At 37.7% G+C, this 27,651-nt stretch overlaps 4 protein-coding genes across 16 annotated transcripts in view; 1 reads left to right on the forward strand and 3 right to left on the reverse strand.

Annotated features, from left to right (window-relative positions):
- Nos (Nitric oxide synthase) overlaps positions 1–12,050 on the reverse strand; it is a 101,991-nt gene extending 89,941 nt beyond the window's left edge. For 2 of the 5 annotated variants that reach the window (XM_087349058.1, XM_087349057.1), the window contains exon 1: positions 11,137–12,049. Coding sequence is in view for 1 of the 5 variants with exons in the window: in XM_087349061.1 (XP_087205187.1) it covers positions 11,137–11,191 (55 nt within the window). In the remaining 4 variants the exon portion in view is untranslated. Of the gene's footprint in view, positions 1–11,136 lie in introns of all 5 variants that reach the window. The other 3 variants (XM_087349061.1, XM_087349060.1, XM_022060364.2) reach the window with 3 other exon arrangements.
- LOC110828059 (uncharacterized) lies at positions 316–12,747 on the forward strand. Of its 2 annotated transcripts, XM_022060367.2 has the most exons (6): positions 316–617; positions 1,848–2,087; positions 8,386–8,488; positions 9,314–9,406; positions 10,008–10,122; positions 12,079–12,747. In XM_022060367.2, exons 2-6 carry the CDS (start codon positions 1,976–1,978, stop codon positions 12,256–12,258), a joined length of 603 nt encoding a protein of 200 aa, XP_021916059.1. In that variant the 5' UTR covers positions 316–617; positions 1,848–1,975; the 3' UTR covers positions 12,259–12,747. The 2 variants fall into 2 exon arrangements, with proteins under 2 accessions (XP_021916059.1, XP_087205194.1); XM_087349068.1 differs by lacking the exons at positions 316–617; positions 1,848–2,087; positions 9,314–9,406 and adding an exon at positions 3,820–3,982.
- A 1,281-nt stretch (positions 12,748–14,028) lies between these two features.
- Positions 14,029–21,484, reverse strand: Rabex-5 (Rabaptin-5-associated exchange factor for Rab5). Of its 2 annotated transcripts, XM_022060337.2 has the most exons (10): positions 20,997–21,483; positions 20,123–20,256; positions 19,153–19,407; positions 18,764–18,893; positions 18,574–18,671; positions 17,776–18,032; positions 16,798–16,929; positions 15,343–15,585; positions 14,328–14,864; positions 14,029–14,174 (listed from the first exon to the last, which is right to left on the reverse strand). In XM_022060337.2, the coding sequence occupies exons 1-10, from the start codon at positions 21,176–21,178 to the stop codon at positions 14,163–14,165; spliced, it is 1,980 nt and encodes a 659-aa protein (XP_021916029.1). In that variant the 5' UTR covers positions 21,179–21,483; the 3' UTR covers positions 14,029–14,162. The 2 variants fall into 2 exon arrangements, with proteins under 2 accessions (XP_021916029.1, XP_021916027.1); XM_022060335.2 differs by having other exon boundaries at positions 14,029–14,864; positions 20,997–21,484.
- A 1,875-nt stretch (positions 21,485–23,359) lies between these two features.
- The window catches only part of LOC110828051 (DNA oxidative demethylase ALKBH2), a 41,534-nt gene continuing 37,242 nt past the window's right edge, over positions 23,360–27,651 (reverse strand). For 2 of the 7 annotated variants that reach the window (XM_087349066.1, XM_022060355.2), the window contains exons 3-6: positions 25,045–25,258; positions 24,259–24,401; positions 23,997–24,160; positions 23,360–23,773 (exon numbers count right to left, since the gene is read on the reverse strand). In XM_087349066.1, coding sequence (XP_087205192.1) covers positions 23,625–23,773; positions 23,997–24,160; positions 24,259–24,401; positions 25,045–25,258 — 670 coding nt within the window. In that variant the 3' untranslated portion in view covers positions 23,360–23,624. The other 5 variants (XM_022060354.2, XM_022060353.2, XM_022060357.2 and 2 more) reach the window with 5 other exon arrangements.

Genomic DNA, 27,651 nt, shown 5'->3' on the forward strand with positions numbered 1-27,651 from the left:
TAATCATTTTCCTAACAGTTCGAAAATCCCTTAACAGTGACGATATTAATACCTTATTCGTAACAGAAACGAGTGTTCGTCCGATCACAAATTAACCAAAATATAATCAGTACCGCTGGAAAATAACAATCTATTGTGTACTAACAATTCCAGGCATGGCGGTAGTTCCGTTTTCAGTAACAAGTGACTAAATCCATAAGAAGACTATTATAAATACAATGAAGTTCCGGAGGGTGACCTTGGGAAGGCCATCCGGTGGGCTCACATGCTCTGGACACAACAGCGGAAGCACATACAGTTATCTACTTGCAGTTGGCATGTGGGCGACCACACAAATTCGGGCATTTCTTTAACAGCTGTCATATTAACTACGCTGTCGATTACTTGCCGTATGTAAATTTCGTGTTCTACTTTTAACTCCGGTAATTTTTTTATTTATTTTATGTGATACTTTCTTTTGTCTGTGTATTCGGTGTTAAAAGAATCATTGTGTTATTGGCTTTCTCTTACTAACATAAGCAAGCCAAGTCAGTTGTCTCTGGCTAACGATGTCAGTAATTGACGAACGGTTTCATCAGCCGACTGATTGTGCTACCTTCAACGAATACCCTGGACCAGTGAGTTTGTGTATTTATTTTAGTTATATTTTTTTATAATTACATAGTCTTAATTTCCTTCTGAGGAACTGTTACAGTTATGACAGTTAAATATGGCTTCAAACGTCATTAAATTTATACCAGACCACAAGACGCAACAACCTCGAAGACAGGCATTAAAACACAATTATACAGAAAAATTTATAATTCTACAACAGAATTTGGCTGGATAGACTGAATACAATCCCAAGAATCCTCAGTTCGTCTCCGGGCCGGAATTTAACTCCGGGATTATCGGAATACGAAGCAAATATACTATCCGTGATGTTGGGTTACTTCCACACGCAAACAAATATCACATCTTCTGCAACAAAAGCTCCAGTCTATAACGTCTAGCATTTATAGAACATGAATATCTTTCTTATCCTTAGATTTTCGTGACAGGAGTTCAATGTGTAACTTCGGGTGTGAGCCTAATTATATGCATATCTCACTTATCGTAAACCATTTCCCTACAAGGCAATTATAGGTAAAACCAATATGATACAACCCAAAAGGAAAATATTGTGGTTCCTCTGTAAAAGTAGTTTGAATACCATTCATCATCGCTACGATCTATGCAGCTAATATACAAGCAATGTGTCACTTTATACTATCTCGTATCGGGATTCGAAATAATGTCCTTCTGATAACGATCCACATTCAGATGAAGGGAAGAATTTCTAAGATACTCGTACATACAAGTAACTGTGTTCAGAATATGGGGTCGACACGAAGCGATCTGAAAACAGCAGCCAAAACGGAACTATATAGGGTCCTGCTGGATCGATATTCATGCCCCCGCCATCCCAGGTCAACACTTTCCAAATCTTGCAGAATGACAACGCCCTGTGTGGAGTTGGAATCATTTGTTACTCTAGAAATAGAAAGGAAGATTTCAGGGGAACGGAAGATAGTTCACAGACAATTTATTTATAAATATATACACTTCCATTTGTTCTACTTTGCTGAAAAGTGTTCTATTTGGATGTCGTGAGAAAACTGCCTGGATCTTCGGGCTGCATTCAAATTGCATCAACAAATACCGAGGAATACCACACAGTTTTACGACTGAAAATTAGTATGACATTGGTATAAATTTTGTTACATCGCAGGAAGTCTGCGTTGTGAGAACATTTTTCTTCCAACACTATAAATAAATTTTCACGAGACGCAGTAAAGTCACTGATAATGAACTCCGAATGTTATCAGAGAGGAAACACAGCGTCTAAGATGTACATCACCAGAAGGTCGTAATGAGACGGGTTGTTCGTGTGGAGTGATGCAAGGTGTTTTCTACACGAAGACAAAGCTTTCTACGACAATAAATATTGAATTAAATGGATCGACGTGCCCGAAGTAAGAGCCCCAGCTCTACCGGATCCAAGGAACCTCACTATCGAGCGTGCGGTTGTGTCCATCGCTTCATCCCGGGTGAAAAGTCTCCACCAGGTAGGTGACGGAATTTCTGTTGCAGTCAAGTGTTTGGTTAGTCTGTTTTCTCAATTAGGACACCTCGGAATTATGAAACGTGATGTTTGGCCAAATTTGGTACAAATGTTAAAATTCTTTCGACAGTCACACGAACATTTCAGGTGTCGCAAAGCAAGAGACGACGTCGGATAGCACATCTTGGGGGATTACCTTGGTGTCTGGAGGACTAGAAATAAACCCCCGCACTATAAGAGAACATTCAGGACTGTGTCCATTCTAAAATTTTCTTAAACTGCGTCTACAATTCTTACTTTACTGTGTTTTCCTCCAACTTCACTTTGCAATTACATTACAGTGACAGCTGTGTCCTTCCATGTCAGGAAAAGTAGGTTCACAATTTCGTTCGTCACTAAATCTGGCGGGGAGGTGTGTGAAAGATTTTAATCGCTGAGAACAATATTTAACAAATAGAAATAAAGGCCTGTTACCTCAGTGGCTTTCAGAACACATGCACACAAACAAAGGTGTTATTAAAGCACGTTTGGAGCGAGTTGAAAATATTTCCAAGGTTCTTCATAAGAAAGCCATCCTCGAAACAAATGTATGAAAGCAAGGCCGAGTAGAAGAAACTGTCAAAGACCAGTGTCCGGCGTCTACACATGAGTGTTACAAACTGGATGTGAATATACGACAAATTTTCGTTTTAAAACATTTTTTCATGTAAATAAATTATGCAAAGATGGTATAGAAAGAAGATTGAAGGGTGTGGACTGGATTCATCTGGCTGAGGACAGCGACTGGTGGCGGGCTCTTGTGAACGCGGTAATTAAAGTTCGGTACCGAACAAGAAGTAGAGAATTTCCTGACCAGCTGAGCGAAATTATGAGATGGGATCAACACTAGTGCCATTCAGCCATTTCTGAAATGATGTAACCATGTGGATCAGATAGGTTCAGCTATTCCCCTCAACACTTCATTCCATAAACGCGAGATCTGCTGTTTTACCGGCGACGAGTATGAAGACGCCTTCTGCGATGTTGACCAACTGATGATGGCAGCAGTAAGCTCCTCTGAAACGTCAGTCAACACCAACCACAGTACGCGGAGTAAGATACCAGAAGGAATCCATTTTTACACTAGATATTTTATAGTTAATTTAAGGACGCTAACAGTCGCTACGATTAAACAGAGTCCAATGACAGAATGATTGGTGCATAATAAATTAAAAGGGACACATGGGAGTAAGAGGTTGTGACCTAACTTAAGATACTATCACGGAATCTTCCTGGCGGAACTGAGGAAAGCCACGAAAAATCTCGGTCATGACAGCCGGTCTGCGGGCCTAAATCTGAACCCTTCACATCCAAAATCCGAAACAGGAGTGGAAAACAATTCGGAAATACAATTACAAAATTCGTTAAGATACTTCTAAATAAATCTCTGTCTCGTCCGTAAGCCTGCATTACTTCTGCCGATCTTGAGAGTAAATTATTTCACTGATTGAAGGAACATCATTAAAACAGCAACCTTCGCTTCGACGGACGGGTAATAGCCGTGAAAGTATACCACAAAGTCCGATTAATTTTGTAAATTACAGCATTAAAACCAAAACGAGGCGTGTTTATAAAGCTTTAAGCCGATACACACGTTATGACGTAATGTGCACACATTACAAGACAGAAAGCGGTTGGACGTTCGGAGATGGACAGACGCAGGAGGGAGGGGTATCTTCCAAGTGTCAATGATACGCAGCTGAAGACTTTTCATGCGAGAAGTGATGGCGATTGTGAACGCACGGAGTTTCTGGGAACGTAAGGTCGCGGAGGATACCAGCAAGCGTGCTGACCACGCTCCCTGCACGTCGGGATGCCATCGCGACGCCAACAATGCCTGGAACAGCATCTACTATACCAGTAAGTGGCCCGTCACAAACAGAGACGCTAGGGACACATCTCAGTGTCATTATGCTGCATGGAAAAAGGGCTTATCATATTTGTGGCAATAATTTTCATCGTAAACACATATAAAGTGGACACAAAAGAACTCGTTTCATTGACCGACACAAGACAAGCGGAAAAGACCGCGAAACGACTGCATATACGGGCAGAAAACCCAGTCCTTCCTTATACTTTGTGACGTCAAATTATTACGATTTGGCTGTGAAAATAGTGGGTCCGGGTCGATGATCTTTGCTGTCTTGCTAACCCCCCCTTTCCATCATCCGTTCCTCTCGTACTGTAACGTAACTCAAGCTCGGAGTTTCTTGCGACACTGTAAATCACTTCAACGAAAGTATTTACGAAAATGGCCACATAACATTAGTTGTTGATGTCATACAATCTGAATAAATTTTCAGTGTAAACGCTAAATTTATACGAACTCTAAATATCAAACTTCAAAATTATTTAAACAAAATCTGTCAATTCACATTTTACACAAACACACACGCTCTCAACGAGCCCTTATTATCGAGCAACATAATTCGTGTCATCCACTGAGTATTTTTATGGTGATTAAATCGTGAACATAAAACAGGTGAGGGGCGTACGAGCGAACGGCCCATGAGAAATACCTGAACGGCGACACCACTCGGAAGATCTCGGCGTAGAAAGGAGGATGATATCAAATTGATGTTAGGGAAATACAGTGGGACCGAAGACGGGCTATTGCAAACACGGTGATGAACACATTGGTTCCATAAAAAAACCAAGAATTTGATGACTACCTGAGTACATCTTCTCAAGGAAGGTTCTAGACTTAGTTGAGATTAACTACAGACGATGCAACAAGACGAAATAATACCAGACCAAGGCTTGTAAAGAACGAATTCGCGTGTGTGCATACATTTACTTACGACGTAGTGGTAGCGCGTTTACTAGTCTCAGTGGGTGCCAACGACACCGCTTTCAATCGAGGAATGAAGAAAGTTCGATGATATTTACATAAAATATCACACGTACTACAACAAGTAGACGGGGCCCGATCACCCATCAACGTGCAACAACGACCTAAGTCATGTGACGTGAAGGACATATTTGCAATGTCTGTGTACTCCAATAACTACGCCTTTCCAGTACTGTTAATATGGCTGAGTAGGATTTGGCATATTTTTTTCAATTCCTGCACACACACACTCTCTCTCAAATAGATAAAATTTGTTTTCCTTCGTAGCAGAACTAAAGACGGACTTAAAATTCATGCATAGAATTAATTTATACTGTCATCTCTGGGAACATCGCATGGGTGGGAAATTCATAACGTGAAAACGTTATAAGAAAAATAATTTCTCGCTTATTTAGAAGCACCTATTACAGATATCTATCAACTTTTTTGTTCGCGTACCCCCAGATATAATTTCTCTTAAACTTTGTACCCCCAAAGTTGTTGGTGTATAATTCAAGTTATACATAGTATATAATCTACATCTAAAATGAATTAAATAAATTACATTAATTATTATTCAGTGTTTATCATAAAATAATACATATATTTTTTAAATTTCACGTACCCCCTAAGATGTCTTCGCGTACCCCCGGGGGTACGCGTACCCCAGGTTAATCACCACTGATCTAGAGCACACTCTACACATAAATAATATCAAATCTACGTAATTAAACAGAACACTGCGTTAAATATGCCGTACAAATGCAAATAAAGTACAATGGGAAACATAACAGAAAATAATCCATGCACTTTAAAATCTCATTCTGAAATAAAACAACAAAAATTAATAATGCTTTCAGTAACATAAGCAACAAATAACAGTACAAAAGTACCAGCATCGCAAAGTTTACGGGCAGGACCGGAATTATACACGAATAGGAATTTATTTAATTAAATTAGCATGCGTAACGCGAGATGTTTTCATGAAAACGTAAGTTAGCGAGTGAAAGTCGTCAATCACATAAGCCTCTGAGGACGGTACCAAGAAGTGGATGTTGATTGCTGCAAAAGCTGGCCACTGACACGCTCCTCCAGTGGTCATAATTTCGTTTCACTTATGACGACAGGCAGAGTCTGAAGTATTGTCAATTGCCTCAAGTGGGTTAGAGTGTTAGTGTTCATTAGTAGATACAACTCCTCTACAAACACTTGTGTAGGCATTGTAGTACTTGCTTACTTCAATAAGACAACAGACAAAGTTTTACATTCGCTCAAAATAACAAGTAAGATTTATATTTTAGGTCCTATCTCGTGTAATAAGTTACGTGAGCTTACAGGAACACATAATCTAAAAATGTTTCAAACAGTACTTAGGTCTATTACAGTTTTTGATAAACCACAAAACACAGGTCTACTTGGAGGGAACATAAGGTCTACTGCAGTCACGCGTTTCCGCTGTGGCTACCAGGTGTAAGATAAAGCCGACCTTATTGATTTCTAATACCTCTTTGTGAGCTGAAAATAGATCTGACATCATTACAACATCGGTCTCATATTGTATGAAAACAAATCTTCTTTTTTCTTACCTTCTCGAGTGTTTTATGTAACGTGGGTTGGTCACAGGATACCGGATTACAAGCCATAAGCGATTCACACACTACCCTCGGCTTCTGTCTTTATATCTGTGAACTATTCATTGGTCAGTGTTCATTTTTATTTGAATAGATGACGTAAGTGACGAATTTTAAAATGCAAATGCCGTGGTTCCATCCCACTAATTTCCTGTACACACACACACAGTTTATAGCGTATATTGTATTCCAATTGCAGTCATATGCCAAACTAACAAGTGACAATCGATTCTGACGTTTTATACTCTTACGATCAGAAATAATCATTTCCTGTGTCCCTCGATATCTCGACAGAAGTTTCTTTTCGAAAATGGCAAACTTTCAAATTGCACAAATAAATTATTTATTTCACATAACATCATATTAAAGCAGGGTAGTCCAAATTTTGTTCCCTCGGTCCAAGAATATTTTACCTATGGGCCTATTTTTTTTAAAACTAGAAGCAGTTTTCTTTATCTTTAACAATAATTATTCAAAATTACATATTATCAAAGAATACTCAATTAAGTTTATTGAAATGTGCACAAATTACTATGGAGTTACAATTTTTTATCTCTCTCCTGTAACAGCTTGTATCTGAAATAATTTTCAACCTAGAAAACTTACATTTTGTGGTAAGGTTTTAAAGTCAAGAGCTTATTGAAGGAAACAATATTACAGAGTGTGATCCTCGTAATTCTCATACTTTCCTATTACGCCAAGCACAAATTTTCAAACATCTGCTGAATCATCGTAAAAACTTTCTTTGCAATCGGCAGCTGGATCACTGAACAAATGACAGATAACGCCTGAACTTCGGGATAAATATGGCCTTACGACTTACTGATATCACTCTGCGCTCTAGGCTGTTTGTTGAGTGAGAAATGAGTTTGGGTCGGATTGCCGATGTGTTGACCGCGTTCTGTCACATTGGATTACAGATATCAGTAACAGACAATAATTGATTTTAAGTGTGTGTCATTATTATTTAATCTGAATCAACAGCTGTTGCGTGAAACAGGGTGTTACTTGGTTTGAGCGCTCCAGCTTCTAAAATTCTGTTGGCGTTAACACTGGTAAGAGTAACAAATTGAATATCTCAGTTAATACTTTACGTCTGTCCATGTTTAAAAATGTTATCTTATCATTGCGCCATACAACGATACACAGTTAGATCCTGCGGTTAATACGTGCGAATAAAAAGTAAAATACAGGCTGATTTCATTTGTAAACCCAAGAAAAGTTGAAAAATTTCGAGTAGAAAATGACTACAGACAGAATTTTGAACATTATTTGTAGTCAGCGTGGTGTTGCCATCTGTGCAAGGCCGGTAACTATCACACGTGCAGAGAAACAGTTGTTTCTCTTGATTTTAATAAAATTACAAATTGTGAATTTTAAACCTCTACTCACGGCAGCAAGTCCCATAGTTTATTTTATTATTAGTGTTACTACAACTTTACCCAGTTTCTGTAAACAGGCTCGCAAATGTTCCATCTACTCAATTTTTATTTATTTTTATTCTCCTTTACGAGATCCCAACACCTATTTTGAACTCCCTAGCAATTTTTATTTACTAAATTCATAGGCTATTATCATCATCATAATGTGTATACTAATTTGTTGTTCATTTTCCAAAACGTCGATTTTGACTCATGGACAGCTTTGTTACAACTTAACAATATTGATTTCCCTCCACACATACAGGCCTACCAACAGAGTAATTCTATAAGTAGGCATTTTACCTATCAGATGTAAACCCTTGATATAAAGCCGTGCCCAATGTAACTGAACACTCAGGCGTGTGACTTTCTGTTACTTAGTCAGAGATCGCCGGCGAAGTCGATCGAGGACATCCACCAATTCCATCCCAAGAAGTCGAACGCCGTCTAGTGTATCAAGTGGACGAACTACTCCATCTCCCGGGTGAGTAACAGTACGATTGGTCGGAAGAAGTATCGAAATCACAAAAGACAAGTTCAGGAAACACAAAATTCGTCTTTATTATTATTATTATTATTATTAATGACTTATTATTATTATTATTATTATTATTATTGCTGAAATCTGAGGTTATCACAGCGGCAAGAATGAAGTCGACTGTCTTCTGGGTTATTGCTCCGTGTGGCCTGGTAGAAGTTTACCGACGTTTCGGAGATACTTGATGCCTTAACAGAGTACATGGCGCAACAACCCAGAAGACAGTCGTCGTCTTCTTTGTACTGATTGTTCTTCGGGTTTCGGAAACTCGGCACGTTTTAAGCAGTCCGGTTCCATAGATATAATTCAATTTTTACTGTGTGTTCACTTGATACACTATACACAGCCAACTAAGAACTGTAGTTTAATATTTTACGTTTCCAATGCAGCAGTAGTTTACTTTCACCACAAACTGTACCATTTATATGTTTCACCGCATAAAATACAATTTGAAGCTTTCTAGACGTTTCTTTCCCTTGAAAATGCTTTCGTTCGTTATTTCGACCGAATATGAATATTTTTGTTGTTTTTTTTATTGCAAAGCAACTTTTGCGTTTTTATTTTCACTGTGTAATTTCGTGTACGTCCATGCCCTTGAACCTCTAAATTCTGAAACCTTTCAATATTATAATTACTTTAATTACATTATTATTAATGGTAGTAGCAGTACTGGTGATCTGTAAATGGGCAGAATTCTGAGCATCACCAGTACGCACGATCAATGGAACCTGCCTACCACAATAGACTATAAATCTGTTATCACTTCCGCAGGCTGTCTGCGAGGGCAGTGTCAGAGGAAGTGATCAACATGTCCCCTGAGACGCCATCACCAAAATCTCTCTGCCCTCCACACTGCAGATGCAAGTAAGGATGTTAAAAGTTAATTCCTCCCCCATTTGTCTACGAAACTCCGTTTTAATGCATATAAGGCTCGCAAAAAATAGTAAATAAACAACTTCCAGCAAGTTACACTGTTCTGACACGAATCACCGAAGGACAGTAGCGGCTTCATATCATGAACGCACGATATAAAACTTGGTGCTAAATACACGACTCAGTCTTAATACGTCAGCATGTTAGTCTTTATCGAAGCTTTAGAACAAAATTTGTGGAAAATTTTACAATCTCGTACATTTTAGTCGGAAAATATTAAGATGAACCTAAATTGGTTGGGTATTGATTGGATTCATCTGACTCAGGACAGGGACCGGTGATGGGCTCTTGTGATAACTATTCTTAAAAATTCATCACGAACTCATAAAGTTCTGTCCTCCTAGTATATTCGTTCGCAAATTTGCCCTTTGAAATTTACTCCACTTTTGTTTTGAAAATAAATAATAAATATATATTTCTAGATCATGCAGTTCTGTGAATTAACATGCAGCCTAATTTTAGACGTCACAGAATTCAGTGTGAACGACTCCGTTCTCTCGTAAGGCACATTAACAATGATCGTAATGTGCAGGTATCAAGTTTCCTGCTGGCTAGTACCTCGCTCAGTTCCTGTCCAGTACTCTAGCACCGTCATCGTCCAACTGGGTTCCACAAAGAGAAGGTACCGCGAGGAAATTAATTTTCAGGTTTGTGATAATCCCATAGCACTAGATTTACCTCATAGATGAAAAACATCAAAGAAAATATATTTTCAGCCTCCTTTTACAATAAACGATAACGTTCATACGCAGGCCTATAATTAATCCTATCTGGTATCTTCTGATTTGAGGTTCTCACTATGGTAATGTGACCTCGCGTAGACTCGAAGGTAGATATCAACATACTGCCTCTTAATGGCTGAAGTGAGTTCCCGAAAAAATGTCTTCTGATTTGGTACGTACCAAAAGTATCCTATACTATTTAATGCTGACCTGTGGAAACACCTCTCAAATAAATGTTTTGTGGGAAGCAGAGATCCCCCTTTATTACGTCTCTGACGTTCTTTAAAAGGAATACTTTGACCGTGAGTAGTTTACATCTGATTGTACGTTACGGAAAACACCTAAAAGTCAATGACACGAAAAATAAATTGAAGGTCGCTTTGCCGATGTGCTTCCAGGAAGATGATTTTTGTTAGAACCACGCGATATGTTATGTAAAGGATTTCCTACATTTCGAACTGATTCTCGGAGGGGGAAGGGACTAATAAGTCAACATGTACGAAACAAGAACTATATATCCTGTAACATTTGAGCTTCTGACATAGTATCACTACCTCAGGTGTATCAAGACGAACAAAGGATAATTTATAAATGTTATCACGAAACTTAGTTGTTGTATCCAACTGATACAGATGTCAAAACAGTAGCAAGATGTTTCAAAAACTGTAATTAGAATGAATACAAAATCTAATACCCTAAACTCTAAATAAATTCGAGTGTTATGGTTATTAATTACACTTCAACGTAAACCTAACCTAAAACAAAGTATCTCATAATGGAAGGTCGTAGATGGTGTACAACATTTCGTCAAGGCAAAAGTTAAAAAATATCGGAAGTTGTACCACTCACCTCTATTAAATTAGAGACAACAATGTTAATGAAACACGGTGGGGAGTTGTGGTAATGTACCAATAAACTAATGGGTTTAAGTGAACTCACCGTTAGCAGCAATAATCTTCTGGCTTTTATCCGTGTCTTTCTTCGTTTTGTGCATGCTTTACTGCGTCACGTCTCACTAAAATCACTAAATATCACATCGGCACTACAATAATTCAACCTTCATTTTAAAACCAGTCAAACGACGTAGTCCCTGCATTAATTCAAACCCAACTACAAAACATGTGTACCTCTACAACACAGACCTTTCACCCAAAGCTGGCCAAAATGACGTAAATGTTTATCGACTTTAACTACTATCTAAAAATCGATTAAATTGGTGCGTGTTCGAGCAACGACCGATCAACGATTGCCAATCGGTAAACGAAAAACAACCAATGTAACATGGCGCTAAATGTAAAGGAGAAACAAAGCCCATATGACCACGATGGGGAATTATAATTTTAATGAACTGGCAAGGCGTAAACATAAATTGAATCGTAATCCTACGTAAATACAGCATTTGGTTGGTATTGATATTCAGCTCATTAAGAAATCCCCATCTTTCTTAAAACTGTTAATATTCGTCACCGTGCGCACAAAAGTCCGGCTGGCAGCCCAGTACTATAGGAAATCCTTTAATTCTATCAAGTTAAGAGAATAAATGTAACATACAACGTCGTACATGTTCTTTGCAAGTTGTAAATACATGTAATTTTGTAACATAAGTGACCAACATTCCAGCACCATGAGAACCTCAAATCTCAAATTGTAACAAAATGTTTCTATTCTTTTAAGTATATTGCAACTGTATCTAAAGAATATGCAAACCACATAACCGACTCAATAAAGCTTTCAAGAGGCTAAACATCGCAACCCCATCACTGTTAAAGGTTGATAACCAATCCACATAATTTCAAAGAGTGGCAAAAATCTCAAGAAATTACTATCTTAGGATTTAAAGAAAGATTCATCATAATGATAATGACACTATTTACATTGCAGAAACGACTGGTGCCGAGACAGTTTTCCGAAAAAATGGAAGTAGCAACAGAACCACAATGTCAACGCTACACCTCGGAAGTGACAATCCCTTGCCAGCCTCCATTAGTCAAAGTTATCAGCCTTGAAGCGCAGCAACTGGGGTCATGCAATGCCAAGCAACCATTGACAACTGCATTATGATCTCCATGCATTTAATTGACGTCAGCCGCGATCACTCCGAAATAAATCATGCTAGTCAACTGCAGCAAATATACTTAATTACAGCAGCTAGGACTTAATTAGAAATGTTACTATAATCATGCTACAGGCAACTTCATTCTACACGTGATGCGTACCACAATTTCTCACATAATGCAATATTTAGAGTTCAAATGTGTTTCTATACATTCAACAGTAATTCATGAATCATGGTGGTAGAAGTGCGATCCTGTTCGGCTTCCTTACGTCATCTCACCAACCGAAGCTGCTGTCCGTTAAATCGTAGCTGCCTCAATATTTTTCATATTTCTATATTAGAAACACTTGGCATTTTTGCAGGCTAGCCATCTTTAATTTTTATATTATATTTTACCGCCACTCTCGTCATTTATTACTTTTTCCTAATTTTCAATTTCACTTTGAACTGTAAAGCATATTACAAAATAAAAAATACATAACTAAAAAACATAATCAAGTGTGAATACAATTTACACACAATACAAAATACCATCTTCTTCTTCTATGGCTCTCCGGTCCATATTTGGTCCATGGCCTTCTCAATTCTCCTCTTCCATTCGGTCCTCTGTTAGGTCCGTCTGTCCGAGGCTTCGATCAAGGTCTCAAAACATCTTCCTTTTTACGGTGCAAGGTTGATAGCCTTGCGACCAACCCCTAACCTGGAGGACCAGGGTACCTGTCTTAGTCTGACCTCTCCCCCTCGACCAATCTGGCTAGGGAGGCCCTACCAGTAGCTCTTGGGGTCACTGAGGTACTCAAGCCCCACCACCACGACAAGGTGCAGGTACCATAATATACACAACTATATTCTAATATGCAACGTCATGGAAAAGGCTGAGAAACAATGATCTCTATGATCATAATTCTTTATGAAGATGGTTGTCTTCTGGGATGTAGCACCAGACATGCTGGAACATACTCAGTGCAATGAGAACCTGAAATCTCACTACAATTACACTTTTCACATCCAGCAGCAGCAAAAGAAGTCCACACCTTACAACCCAGAAACACCCCAGTATCAACACTTTGCCACGAGAACCTTTTAAGAAAGCGACAAAACAAACCGCAACTCCTCGGGTTATGACGACAAAATAAATGATCAAGTCTCCCATTTTCCAATTAAGAAATAGCTCCTCCCTCCCTCCTAAGATTAGGTTTTCTATTCCATACTACTTCTCTTTGCTTGCATAGAAAATGATTTCTTATTCTGAGGGAAGAACAAATTGCAAGTGTTTTAAAAACATGCGGACTTAATACAATTAAATCACAATTTAAACTCTTTCTGGATGATAATCGATTTGAACACTGAACTTAGAAAAACTTAAATGGAAAGAATTTAACACATTACTGAATTTAAACCACAGTATAGTAAACCTGTCCTGTTATATGCCGTGTACAGGGTGGGTGGGAAGTAAGTAGGCATTTCCATTTAAAAAGGTACATGTAAAAATTATTTTCATTATATTTGCATTGGAAATATAGAGGTTATAACCATTTCTCAATGCCTACTTACTTCCCACCCACCCTGTAGATGCATAGGGGGGGAGAGGAGGTAAAGTTCCTACTCGTTCTTAACCTCAGAACTAGATGGGGGGGGGGGGGGGGGGGGTTTGTCAGCATCACGTCCTGGCCGCGATTTACCCCCTGGAGAGGACCCTGGCCACCACTGGATAGGAGGCTGGGTGGGCCCCAGAATGAATGAAAAGTTAAAGGTAATGGTAAGAAAGAAGAGTGTCAGTATTGCATTATATATTTTTCAGTTCTTTCATTACTTAACGCTACAAAATCATAAGTGACATTCTGCTCTCAATTAAAGGTACTTTCCTGTTTTTCCCACAGTTCTTGATTCATCTGTAAAGTGCAGCATTTCATGTCTGAAACTGTAAAGAAGTACATGAACCAATGCCGCTTTAGAACAACGTATCAAAAGTTGTCATAATTCCACTTAAGATTTGGACTAACGTTTCTTCCGTTTTATTTCCGCTACGCCCATCACTAGCTACAGAATCTACGGTCTCTCCTACAACACTCACCTGACTAGAACCTGGATCCACAGTCCCACAGGTATCAAACTTCAAAGACTGTGTGTCCCCTGTGTCACAGGGTATGCTAGGAATTTGGCAACCCTGCGCTGCAAAACCCTGATACTCTCCTGTACAAACAGGCTTGATGGGCGAAGGAAGCAGACCTCCTGTCGGCGACTCCGCGGTATCCAGCAGTGATTGCGTAAGATCTTCTGTAGGCCTCGTTTCCAGTGGAAGTACGACACCGCCCCTAAGCTCGTCCGCTGTTGGAACATCTTCAGCATAACTGTTTTCTGTACTCAGGTCGGACAGGTCGATGTCGTAATTGACCGACGTGAGTTCCTGAACAAAACTTAAACTTTCCTGAGCAGCGAATATATCATCTGGTGTGATAAGTTCATCAAGACTGCGATTCAAACCAAATGGTGGAGACATAGAAAAACAGTCGCGTGGGGGAGTAGAAGCTCTGCTGTCAGGTTGTAAATCTTTTGTGGATTCAATTTTCTTTACAGTGGCCAACTCCAAACCAAGTTGACGTGCCACAACCTGAAATACAGAATACATACAGGTTGTTTTAAAGGATGTTAACGTTCATATGGTGTTTGCATATATATGTATTAACATTTCCTTATAAACACATGGTATAATGCTGTGATGACGAGCAAGGCCAAATGGGCACAACAGCTGACTAGACAAGACACAAAAAATGCCTAGTGGCAATCCAGATCTTTGATAACTATTCTATACTTTCTCACTGCCTGTCACCTTCTTTGTTCCTGCGGCAAGAGATAGTTATATCCCGAACTAGAGATTTATGAACTAGATAAGACATTTCTTTCAGCCATATTTTTATTCCTTCAAGAAAAATTTTCTCTACAAATTATTTCCAGCAGCTACGGACTCCACTTCCTGTTCATCTGTTTCCATAGGAACTGAGGCTACCCATTACTTTGGCTGATTTGAAATGTAATTTAAACCACAAAATTTTCTACCTCTTTTTTGTATAAAATGAGTACAGCTGTACCTGTGGAACAATTGGGGCAGGCAGTGCCTCGCAGGATGGGTTTTCTGAATCGATGTCTGTTGGCGCTTTCTTCGGCTGGATTGTCAGAGGCGTGCGCGCCAATACCAAAGCAACTTCTTTTGTGATATCACTTTTAAACTTGTGCATTTCTTCCTTCAGTCCTGAAGCACCATCTACAAAGCTTGAGTATCGATTATGCATGTCCTCAAGCATGGCCAACTGCTCATACATGAGATGCATCCCCTGTAAAAGAAGGGTTGTGTGGAGATCAACACAATAGCTCTAAATCAGAGAATATGGGCGGGGAATCGAAACCTACTTGTTGCAACTGGGATTTGAGCTACATTTGTGTCAAAATAGTTTATTCTGTTATGAGACTGTTACATTAAGTACGTCCTTTTGTCATTATGACATGGTACATCCTCACACTGTGATGGAGATGCCCTCTGAATAAAGATGGCAGCTGCGTACATACTGAATACGCATAAAAGGGTAACTTCAAATTTCAGGGTTGGAATGAATGCTACCAACCCTTTATCACAAAATGTTACACAGGATCTAGGAATTGGGTGGATTCTTTGACAAAACCTAAGCGACTTAAATTGAGATACTTTGTTTAAAATGGCGATAAAATATATGAGGATGAGATGACTGGGACATACAGCGCACATTGGGAAGATTTAATAAGAAAACCTGAAGGGAACTGACCATTTTGGAGACCTAGACCAGCAGGCATGATAATATTATAAGTGAGCTTAAAAAATAGGATGTGAGGGTACGGACTGAATTCACTAAACCTTTGGGTTAGCCACAAAAGCTGTTAATTTCTTGGCCATCTGCATGACAAAGATTCTCAAGGATGCTGCTTCATGAGGCAAATTAAAGTAACAGTGAAACCACTTCTGTGTCTAAGAGAAGTTCAAAAGATCTGCACCACTCTATTACCAGCGTTTTGATTGACTAAACCAAGAAATGAAACAAAGGGTGACATTATGTTTTTAACTTTCCTAGAAAACAACATGCAAACAGCCCCCTTGCTCCATTTTCAGTTCCTTTCATAATACAACTCAAATATGATTTCCTTTAAATTTAAAAGTTTCCTAAGTGCACCATTATCATCTGTGAACAAGAAAGTGGCTTTTGTGAAACAATGAGATTTAAGGTTCTTTTAGCAGTGAGGTTGACAATGTTGTTCTTCTGGGTTGTGACATCATATAGACTCATAGGCATCACACCCCAGAAAAACAATATTGTAATAGACAGTATTTTATTTCCCCCATGCAAAGAATATCTGGTGTATTTTAACACTACAGAGAGGAACACTCGATAAGGCAACACGCAGACTAGGGGTCCAGACACGCCGAACATAACTTTTAAGCATAGGTTAAATATTTGGTTCTACCTTCCATCATGTAGCCCTTTCTCTGGTTAGTAATGCTGCAATGCACAACATACCTCACACATCATCAAGGTGGATTCCCAAGTGCTGGGAGGCGCCACTTCGCCTGACATGCACTGTTCAAACTCTTCTACTGCCATGTTGAGTGATTCTGCAGTCAAGTTCTCTATGAATGAAACTGCACAGCACTGCAAACACCAAAATAGCATAATGTGTGTCTGTGCACGGGGGAGAGGTCAGACTAAGGCAGGTACCCTGGTCCTCCAGGTTGCGGGTTGGTCGCAGGGCTAACAACCTTGCACCGTAAAAAGGAAGATGTTTCGAAACCTTGATCAAAGCCTCGGACAGACGGACCTAACAGAGGACCGAATGGAAGAGGAGAATTGAGGAGGCCATGGACCGAACACGGACCAGAGAGCCATTGAAGAAGAAGAAGAGTCTGTGCACTTAAATGTCCTGTGAGAAACAAGAACACAAAGAAGTACTCCAATGAAGTATGTATATTTTACAAGTGCATTATTCATTATGTATACCTCATTGGCCTTAATATTCATTAATTACAGACACAGGAAAATTTCTTTAATCTAATTAGTAGTTTGAGACAAAACATGAGAACTGAAAGAGATGTGACGTTACATGCAATATACAGACTTTATTTCAAGAACGTACTTCTGTATTCTTGCGTTATAAAGTGAATAAAATCTGGAAAGTTGCAGAATAACATGAGTATCCATTACCACCTGTCCTGATGACGGAGGCAGCAAGCACCTCTGACACGTCAGTCAACATTTACCACACTACGCAGCACAACATCCCAGAACACAGTTATATTTTTAATAGGTTGTCCTGATTTATAACCTCCGGAAAATAAGTAATGAGAAAGAGTGAATGGGGGCCCAGGTCCTAAAAGACTGAGAATCCCTGCCCTGAAGTCATACTGCAGCGACAAATAGTTAATTGTAAATATTTGAATATCACATAAATGTAGGCTCAGACGCAGACTTACGACTGTACCAATGTCCACCTGCACTCACCAGGTTAGTGAAATAGTATCCTCCCTCACCCGACATAAGACGGCTGGCATTGCAGAAACGAGTGACATAGTTGATATTACTTTTAAGTCTAGCTGGGTTAGCTTTCAATACAATGAAGATGAGAGCTGGTAGAAACTCGTCGGCAGATGCTGGTCCGCCCACAGACTGCTGTAGCAGCAAGAAAATGTTTCTGCAGCATCGCACAACACAATTCAGTTTATCCTGCGGTGCCTTCGCTGAGTCCATACCCAACATATCTGGAAGAGAACTAAGTACAGTAAAACCCCTCCAATTGGACACCCCTATATCCTGGACACTTTTAATTGGAATCGGCAAATATCCTATAATTTTATATGTCCATAATATGCTATATCTTGGACACTCTTTTATCCTGGAACTTGGTCACCCCTTTTGTTGTAAGTTAAGACACATTTTCGTGGAACCCCAAGTGTCCAACTTAGAGAAGTTTTACTGTATTACTTTCAATCAGACAATATGTACGTTGAGGTAAAGTAAATGTACAGTTGACCCTGTGTCCAAGCACTAAGCTCCACAAATTCGTAGTTTCTGCATTAGACAAAGGCATGTGGTCAGCTTAAGCTCCACCTGCTTTAATCACATTGACAGACATCCTGACATCCAGTTGACAGAAGATTAGATGCAACCCAAAGCTGGATGCACGCTTCAAAGACTAGGAAACCTCCCACATGGGAAAAGGCCAAGGCCCAACTTGGGCTGTAGTGCCATTGGATTGATGGATGCACACACATTAGTGTGATTAAAAAATTAAGTGCATACCTGAAATAGCTGTGTATACCAAATCACAGACTTCTGACTTTGTCTCATTAATCCTACAATCCAAATGCTGTGCATTCACCCAATTCAATTGTCGAATCCTAGAGGAACGAGAAATTAATAATTAAGAATATGCCTCCACAGAATTGAAGAATTAAAATATAGTTGTTGCTTGGAAAGATAAACAAATTACCTGTTTTGAATAGACAGATCTTTCTCTTCATCTGCCGTTGAGGGTGGACAGAAAAGTATTGTATACAAACACGTCATGACATACTTCTCAACATAATCTAGCAACATTTCTTTCTTCTCTTGGCTAACATCTGGAAAATGAATGACTACAGAGTAACACACACTGGATACCATTATTGATTTTGATACCAAACACTGACACATTTGTTATTCCCCTGGTTGTCCCACTGATGTCATTGCCTGATATGTCATATTAGGAACACCTTTGAAATATCAGTGTACTCCAAAGAGTACATTTTCCATCATGTTAGATATTGTAACGATGAACAATATAACTGAGTGAATATGAATAAAATAAGAGATATACTGTGTGTTTTGAATCAGTAATACCTGCATAAATAACGTTGGCTTCCATTCGTTTTGCAAAGACTTGATAGAAATTTTGTACAATTTCGGATAATTCTTCTACTGACACCAGATCTGCGTTTTTCAAGATTTTAGTATTCAATGAAGTGATGAATCTGCAGACATCATGCTGAACTGACTGGCTGACCAATGAAAATAAATCATGGTAATCTTGTTTCAACTTTTCTAATTCAGGAGCTGCATTGGAAAGTTCTTGAAACTGTTCAGCACGGCTTGAATCTGGAAATTAAACTTCTTTAAAAAATTATAATGTTTACAAGTCACATTTCTTAACACGTGGAAAAAATATATAAATTAAACTAAAACAGTTTATTGTGAGGCACAGACAATGCAATCATGGCTCACCGTAGACCAACAACGGCCATCAGATCAGTAGACATAATAGCTAAGTGCTCAACATAATACACCAACTCCTGTGCAATCAACGTCCAGCGAGGTCTTACACAAATATGGTTTTGTAAAGAACTTACCTTTATGCTCTGTTAAAAAATATAATTTTTTTTATTTATATTATATGAATTAACTTGTTTTTGCCACTGATGATGACCTCTTGAGGTCGAAATGCATTTGGCATTAGTGTCCTTCAAAGTGTAAACAGTTTTGTTTGTATTCATGTTTTATATAGAATTTAATTTAGGTATTCCTAAAATGTGAGTCAGACTTGTTATCAAAACTTGTATATTATAATGAACATGATACCACAGTACAGTAGGTACCATTTTCACCAAATACCTCATAAAGATAGCCAAGTACTTTCTTTTTTCAATTTATTATATTTGTATCATTATTATCACAAAATTTGACAGCAAAAGACATCAAAATAGTATGGTCCTTGCAGAAAATCCCTCTTCTGTTATGGAATATATGATTCCTTATGCCACAGATCATTCAGAAATTATTAAACATAAAATGAAAAACAAACTAACTGATATACCTTTGGAACTTGAAGACTTCCTAAATACACTCAGTTTTGGCAATTTTGTCTTCTTCTCAGCTTGCTGTCTTTTTTTCTCTTCAAATTTAGAAAACCCAACAGGAGATCTTGTATGCTTATCTCCAACAAAATCACTATAACATAATGAATCACAGCATTGTTAGCTACTGTCATTAAAAAGTCTATTATGGAATAAGCACAATAGCTCCGGTTCAAAGAATAATACTGAAAAATAAATCCTACTTCCGGAGTTCAATTTGTTAATTTCTCCTGGTGGTAAACTAAACAAATGACACTAACTCATGTTGTAAAAAAATACAGCAATGAACAATAAAAATATTACAAAGGCAACACACAGCAACAGTTCATAAGTATATTATACTTATTTTTATAAAATTCACCCTTGAACTTTGTGGCCTTAGGTTATAATGAATCTGTAACATTGGTATGCAGAGCAGTAAGTAACCTGGCACAAGTAATTCACTGTCTACCCTTCTTACAGCAGCCATGTCTTGCATGTGCAACTCTAGTTCAGTACAGTATATGAAAAAGGCTTTTACAATACAATGAATTTATAATTCCTGCAAGAATAACACAATATCTGTTCAACACACATACAACTAAATTTTCTTTTATTGATACTGAAAATAAGCACAACACTTTAATGTCAAGTATATCTATTCCTGAACGTACAGAAAGACTGTCAGGTCCAACTAAAAAGCGTATTCAAAGGTAATCCCAATGAGAGGCACTCACTAAATTCATGCCCACAGTACACAAAACAAAATACAGCAACAAACACAACTAAACGATCTATTATTACACCGCTTGTTTTTCTAACTGCCAGAAGCTGTATTTTAATCCTAAAGCTCACCGTTCTCCATGATCAAGTCCACGAAGACCACCACTTTTCTTTATTCTTTCACGTTGGATATGTTCATGGTGACACTTTGAACAGTACCCTTCCCACTCAGCATTCCCGTAATAGCCACAGCCATTCTTACATTTTAAATCAGCCTCATTAATTCTAAGGCTTGGATTTTTTGTAGAATACATATTTAAGTTTACACTAAAAACCACAATCGTATGAACATGCAGTTGTTAACAATTAACAATATCTGTGATACGAAAAGAAATACTGAAAATTAAAAAAGGCCAGCAGCACAACCCTTAACCTATCCATATCTTCAAATATCAGTTTTCGCCACAACATCCACACATACTGCCATACGTGTAGACTTATCTATTAATAAGATATAAACACTTCTGCAGCTGCACAGGTTTAATCAATAATAATATACATCACAAACTGGCACCTGGTCTTTATCTAATTTATACTGAAACGATATACGTCCAGCGATGAAACATAATGTACGATCGCGATTCTGACAGGCACAGACAATACGAAAGGTAGGTAATGGACTGCTTATAATCTGTGGTACTGACAAAACAAGTACGGCAAGCGGAAATCAACATTTTTATTTCTTTTTTGAAAAAGCACTTCGGATTAAAAAATTTGCTGGGAATAATTATGGAATTAGAAAACAGAAATTCATCATGCGTTATTAGTTTACTTTGCTTACTTCCTTTAAATCATATCATTATGTAATTATTTTATGAGGAAACGGTACAGACAAAATGTATTTTGATATCTAAAGAAAATTACTTGATTAATTGCAGGCATTAAAAGAGCCTCATATAGGGAACTGACAAACCCTAAACTCGGTAAATATCAAAAAGGAGATTACTATACTGTAATTAAGATATTCCTTAATCTTCTGCTGCTATAAAAAGTCTGAATCACAATATAAAATTTAAACCACCACTCTTACTCCATAGAATAATTTACCTAAACCAAAACTTTTCAGCAAACATCCAAGCAATATTGGGTATGCTTTATTATGTAACTATTTTTTGTAGTAATAATGAAGTTGACTGTAAATTACTGTCATAACTGTGATTTATATCCATATAAGAAACAAGTGTGTGAGCTATATGTTGTATGGAATGTAAATAAATCTTATTCAATTCTATGATTATATGGCCAGCCACACAGCGACATTAACACTCCAATGAACCACACTGGAATAATCACAGGAGTCAGCCCTAGATGAACCTGCTGTTCTTCACTAGCATGTTCACTATATGCTGTAGCGAAGAAGAAATCTGTAAAATTAAATACCTGGAAGTATGTTACAGTATATTCACTATATATAGATTTTTAATCACTGAAGAAACAAAATGGTCTTATTTCCACTCCCTATTATATGCATCGGTAGGGATTTCAATCTTGGCATGTCTAGAACTAGAACCACATAATATATTTTGCGCATTAAAACCGGCAACACAGCCGAATTACTATTTCCTAGAACAATTTACTCCTTCACAATCATAATTTACACAAAAAGGTTTGATATTTATTCTGATAAAGGTAAACAATATTTTGGGTGAAATCTCTTTAAAAATGGAAACTTGGGAGACCAAGGACATGGGAGGGTAACATTAAAATGGATATTACAGATATAAATTATGATATATATATATATATATCTGGTACTCTATTATAACTTCCTAACCAATATATTTATTCTTTGAATAATCCAGTATTATTGTAATGATCATTACATCATTTATGTTGTCTAGAGAACATTCTGCCAGTAACCTTAAATCATGGCAGTCTTAAATGTCTAAGAAATCAAAACAATCTCATCTTCAACATCACCAATCAACTAGACATTTTGGTGGCTGCAGTTAACTTGCGACTAAAGATGCTATATAACCTTCTATAGACCTATGCAATAGAATGAATAGTTTTAGGACGGATGGTGATTTTACAGGATATCATTTTCTGCCTACAAGGCTTAAAGCAGATTGTTTTTCACATTTCACATGAACATATGATATGCAGTGTGCTGCTTGCTGAAGGCATTTTAGAAATTAACTAATAATAAGTTTGCTATCTTAATGTTAGGTAAGCAGTGGAATGCTGAATATAAAAATTACATTTTAATACATGGATCTTAAAACTTTGCATACCGTGTAATGTATCAGAATACAAAAATAAGCAAACAAACTGTTAACACTATAAATGACACTAGTGCCAAACGCATTTTGACCTCAAGAGGTCATCATCAGTGGCAAAAGGGGAATTAATTCAAATATGATCAAAATAAATAAGGTTTTAAAACAAATCCTGAAGGCGAGTTCTTTAAAAAACCATAATAAGTAACACTACACTCATGGTGCATAGTGGGATGGCTTTACTTACCACAAAGAATAACAAAATCTTATCACAAAACAAAATATCCTCATAAACAAGCAATCTGTGGTCTTTCATATGTAGATCCTTCCAATTCAACCTCATTTTAAAGGTTCCTACAATTTATATTATCTATTTGACCATTCTGTAAAACCTGACACGCCTACACTTCACATTTTGCAAAACTTTCTTAATATCACAGATGTAGCTGGTCACACAACACTTGATTAGTAACGCAGTGTTTCATGTCCCTGGCGTTTTCAACACCTTCCGAAATGTGAGATTCAGCCTAACACCGTGACAGTTCTTTCTTCGTGGCAATGAATGAAACCACAATTTGTTTGTGGGTGGATTCATCAACAGTAAGCTCCCATGCTCAAGTAGCAACTTCACTGGAAACAGACACAAAATAATGAAATTATAGTTTGTATATTTTACCCTTCATGATTCTGGATAGGAGTTAGAAGTCAATAGATTCTAAACTGAACAGTGCCAAAGCATTTACCAAATTTAATCTGCTCTTAGTTTCTTTAATATTGCAATTCTGATGTATAATGCAAAAGCCCATAAACTATTAGAAATAAATGGGTTAGTTAACTTAAGAAATTTTTACACCTGATGAAATGTCTTTCTTCTCGGGACCACTCTTTCGTGCATCTCGATGCTTAAATACGAAGTCCCTGGCTTGTCCAAGTGACAGTGATGCTATAGGTACCACTGGATCAAGATCTTTCTCATCATCTCTATGTTCTGCTATGTAATCCGTTCCATTTTTGTACCTGTAACACATTACTTATATTAGCATGTACTTATTACGGCAATCTGACAAACTATTGGACCATTATGCCATGACAATTTCTTAATATGAAGAACTAACCTGTTAACAAGGACAAAATTGTAGTAATAACCTGTTATTTCGGAAATCAAGTCCCTCACACGAAGCAGAATGGGAGGCCACATCATGGCTGGTACTGTGTTTCCTGAGAATTTGTAGCTCATCCCAGAGTCCCCAAAAGCAACCTGAATAACATCATGACTCAAGTTACATATTTCTTCAAAAATCTAATACCACACATGATTTCTGGGCTCCATATTAATTAAGTGGTGGTAGCATCACTCCCACCTCAAAGCTAGAAAACCGACAGCGTTACTACTAGTAAATAAAAATGCATTTGACAATGGACTCGACTGCATGACTTGAACTGCTATCCAGAATGGCGTGACCAAGACTTCCACAGTAACCACTACAAGCCACCCATAATGATCACTCATATACCAAGTACTTTGTCTGTAGTTATATCAATTGTAAAAAGTTAAAAGTATTCGGTTTTAAGTGGCCTTCAATGGCATAACAACACACCAAATCTCATTAATGCTGGTCAACTGACTCTATGGTACAACAGCCCAAAACCAAGCCTTGGCCTCCTCCTATGTGGGAGGTTTCTTGGTCTTTGAAGTGTGCATTTGTGAGTAGTAAGTGACCAGCCCACTGACTGGTCAATTGGTTTCAAAGTTGAAGAGTGAAACATGCAAAAACAGCATTGTGATATCATAAGCATAGTTTCTATCCTTCTGCACAAAAAGCATGATAAATTATTGAGATAATAAAGGTCTTGGATTTTTCTTTATATTTTAGAATACTTTATACGTCAAACACTCATACCTGTTGACGAGGAATGGGGTGCCACTTTCCATAAACATACACCTTGGCCAGATCCCCACTAAAATAATCCAGGTTTGATTCCAGGTGCTCCAGCAGCTGACTTGCAACAGACGGAGGTAATAAAATTGTGTAGCCGAGGTCCAGACCTTCAGCTGAAATCTTCCTCCATTTCAACTGCTCCAATTCTACTTTATCCAGACATGCTTCCAAACTTCTGACAAAGGAAATAAGTTACTAACTTAACACCTGTCAACATGCTGAAAGTTATAAACAATCCTGTTACTTAGGTGTTTCACTTTGGTTTATTAATAATACTTTATGAACTGCGTAAGTTATAAAGCACTAATGGTATTATAACTGTGAATAAACCTGGAACATGGAAAACTGAGTGTTGATAGTAGCTGCGTATATTAATCTACTTGGAATGTGAAGAACACATATAAATATTCGACAGATATTGTTCAAAACAAGCAAGTACAAGATATCCATATAAACAAGTTCGGAAAATCGTAAACAATTATGTATTTAAACATTACCAAGTAACGGTTAATTTGTCGCAAGGCATTTACGGCTAATAAACCTACCCTGTACACATACTGGAACACTCGACTTCCATACTGATTTTGGGTAAGATGATTAAAAAGGGGCGGGAATCTAAGATCATACAAACCACAGAGACCAAAACAATTGCATAACCTTGTCACCCCTAAGAAAATAGAACCTATCGTCACAGGAAGAAAACATCACAGACAGCTCCCACATCACGGAACGCAACCATGACTCAATACAGGAATGACAACCAAAAACAAAGGAATTACAGTAATATACTATTTGGAGAAAAAGAAAGAGAAAGGCACTGTGCATAAAAATTTTGCCGAGAATTTCAAAAAGTTCAGGTTAAAGAAATTATGCAATTCAAAAAGTGCAGTAACATGCATAATTTACAGACCCAATGAGGGCAGAATATCAACCTACGCATGCAATCCAGAAAAAAACTTAACATTTAACAACAGTATAACGAATGCTGTGAAAAGTAGGGCGCTTAAAATACGAAAAGTAACCTAAATTAGCCTAATCAAACCAAACTCATTCACAACTGACATCCGCCAACAAGCATTCAGCAGCGATGAAACTGCTGGACGGATTTTTATGAAATCTAGTACAATTCCCCTTCTACTAACAAAATAAGGGCTGCACAAAGGCGCGGGACGATTATGACGCCATCACCCTTGTCCTCTATCCTCGAGCACCAACCTAATCCATCTTAACTTAACCAAGCCTGATATTCGCTATTCCACATTTGTTAGCAGGAGAATGCCTGGGCGGATTTTAATTAAATCTGGTATGGATGTTATGCTACTGGATGCTGCTACAAACTCAACACACAAAATTCAAATTCAGCACATTTGTCCAACTGTGGCTTTCAAGTGATAATTGGAAAATACATTTTAAACAGACTGCAGAAATTTTCGTCTTCCTGTCTCGTGGAATTCCAAAAGGAAACATTAGCAGCCTCCAACATCGCGTTCAAAATTAAGATTTCGGAGTTGATAAGGAACTGACCTCCAGAATCATACAAATTTCATAACAATGCTTTCAACGGCTGAATTTGTATGGATGTGTGACCATTTTATGAATGTCTGAAAGCCTCTTAGGCTACTCTTGCATAAAGAAAAGTATTTAAACAACCTCCTTAAGACGGATTTTTATTCTGTTCTTGCCGTGACAGTCTGTCTAATCTACGGGTAAAGGAGCGTGAGTTGTTAGCACTATAAGTTCGTACTTCGGACAGTCGTGCATTCGAAATTCGGCCCGCAGATTGCGGTGTCTTTTGTGACAGGATATTAAAATAGGCCACGACTAGTCTCTTACATATAATTTCCATTATGAACTAATATTTACCAATATATAAACATAAAACGTAAATTATTAAAATGCAATGCCAACATCAGACTCAACAAAATATGCTTAAAAACCAAAATAATACCAAACTACGCTAAATGTGATAACAAAGTACAATTGATCTAGAAGATGGATAACTGATATTTAATGGACATCTGACGAAGGATTGCATTTAGAATATTACATTTGAATTTATATCGATTATACACCTGAAGATGGTTCATTGAAAACCGAAACATGTCGTGAAAAAGATGATGCTCTAATTGTAAATCGAACATTTCGATAGAAGGAGCATCATTTTAATATATTTTAAATATTGAATGTTAATTGTAGTAATAATATTTTAATATTTAATAAAATATTTTATTGTGATTAGACGGTAAAAATTAAACAATTATAATCATCACAATATGACGCAACATTATCATCTCATAATATTTACCAAGTTAATTATCCCTTTCAATCCTATGGTGACTATAGATACCAGTTTGTCTAACAGTATCTCTGAAACATAGTTATGACCTTAGTATGATCTTCAGCCAGCTGCATCCAGTTCCTTCCATCGATTCCTGTCTCCCTAAGGTCCATCTTAACGTTATATTTCCACGTATTCTCAGGTCTTCTCAGCGGTCTCCTCCTGTTCTCAAAAACCCTCAATCTATGTTCCTCCCTCAAAATAAGAGACCAAGTTTCACACCCACACAG

Source organism: Zootermopsis nevadensis, unplaced genomic scaffold, assembly GCF_977971745.1.
Source record: "Zootermopsis nevadensis isolate Lab colony 2312 unplaced genomic scaffold, Znev_1.0 Znev_ptg000015l, whole genome shotgun sequence".
Lineage (NCBI taxonomy): Eukaryota > Metazoa > Arthropoda > Insecta > Blattodea > Termopsidae > Zootermopsis > Zootermopsis nevadensis.

What these genes read in the sequence shown, in the direction of transcription:
- Rabex-5 (XM_022060335.2), bottom strand. Translation starts at nt 21,178, where the DNA reads ATGTATTCTACAAAAAATCCAAGCCTTAGAATTAATGAGGCTGATTTA. An exon ending in GGTATACACAGCTATTTCAG is followed by an intron (nt 18,033 to 18,573) that starts GTATGCACTTAA and finishes GTTCTCTTCCAG; the next exon opens with ATATGTTGGGTATGGACTCA. An exon ending in GATACTATTTCACTAACCTG is followed by an intron (nt 16,930 to 17,775) that starts GTGAGTGCAGGT and finishes TGGTGTTTGCAG; the next exon opens with TGCTGTGCAGTTTCATTCAT.
- LOC110828059 (XM_022060367.2), top strand. Translation starts at nt 1,976, where the DNA reads ATGGATCGACGTGCCCGAAGTAAGAGCCCCAGCTCTACCGGATCCAAG. An exon ending in GGGTGAAAAGTCTCCACCAG is followed by an intron (nt 2,088 to 8,385) that starts GTAGGTGACGGA and finishes TCTGTTACTTAG; the next exon opens with TCAGAGATCGCCGGCGAAGT. An exon ending in CCTCCACACTGCAGATGCAA is followed by an intron (nt 9,407 to 10,007) that starts GTAAGGATGTTA and finishes CGTAATGTGCAG; the next exon opens with GTATCAAGTTTCCTGCTGGC.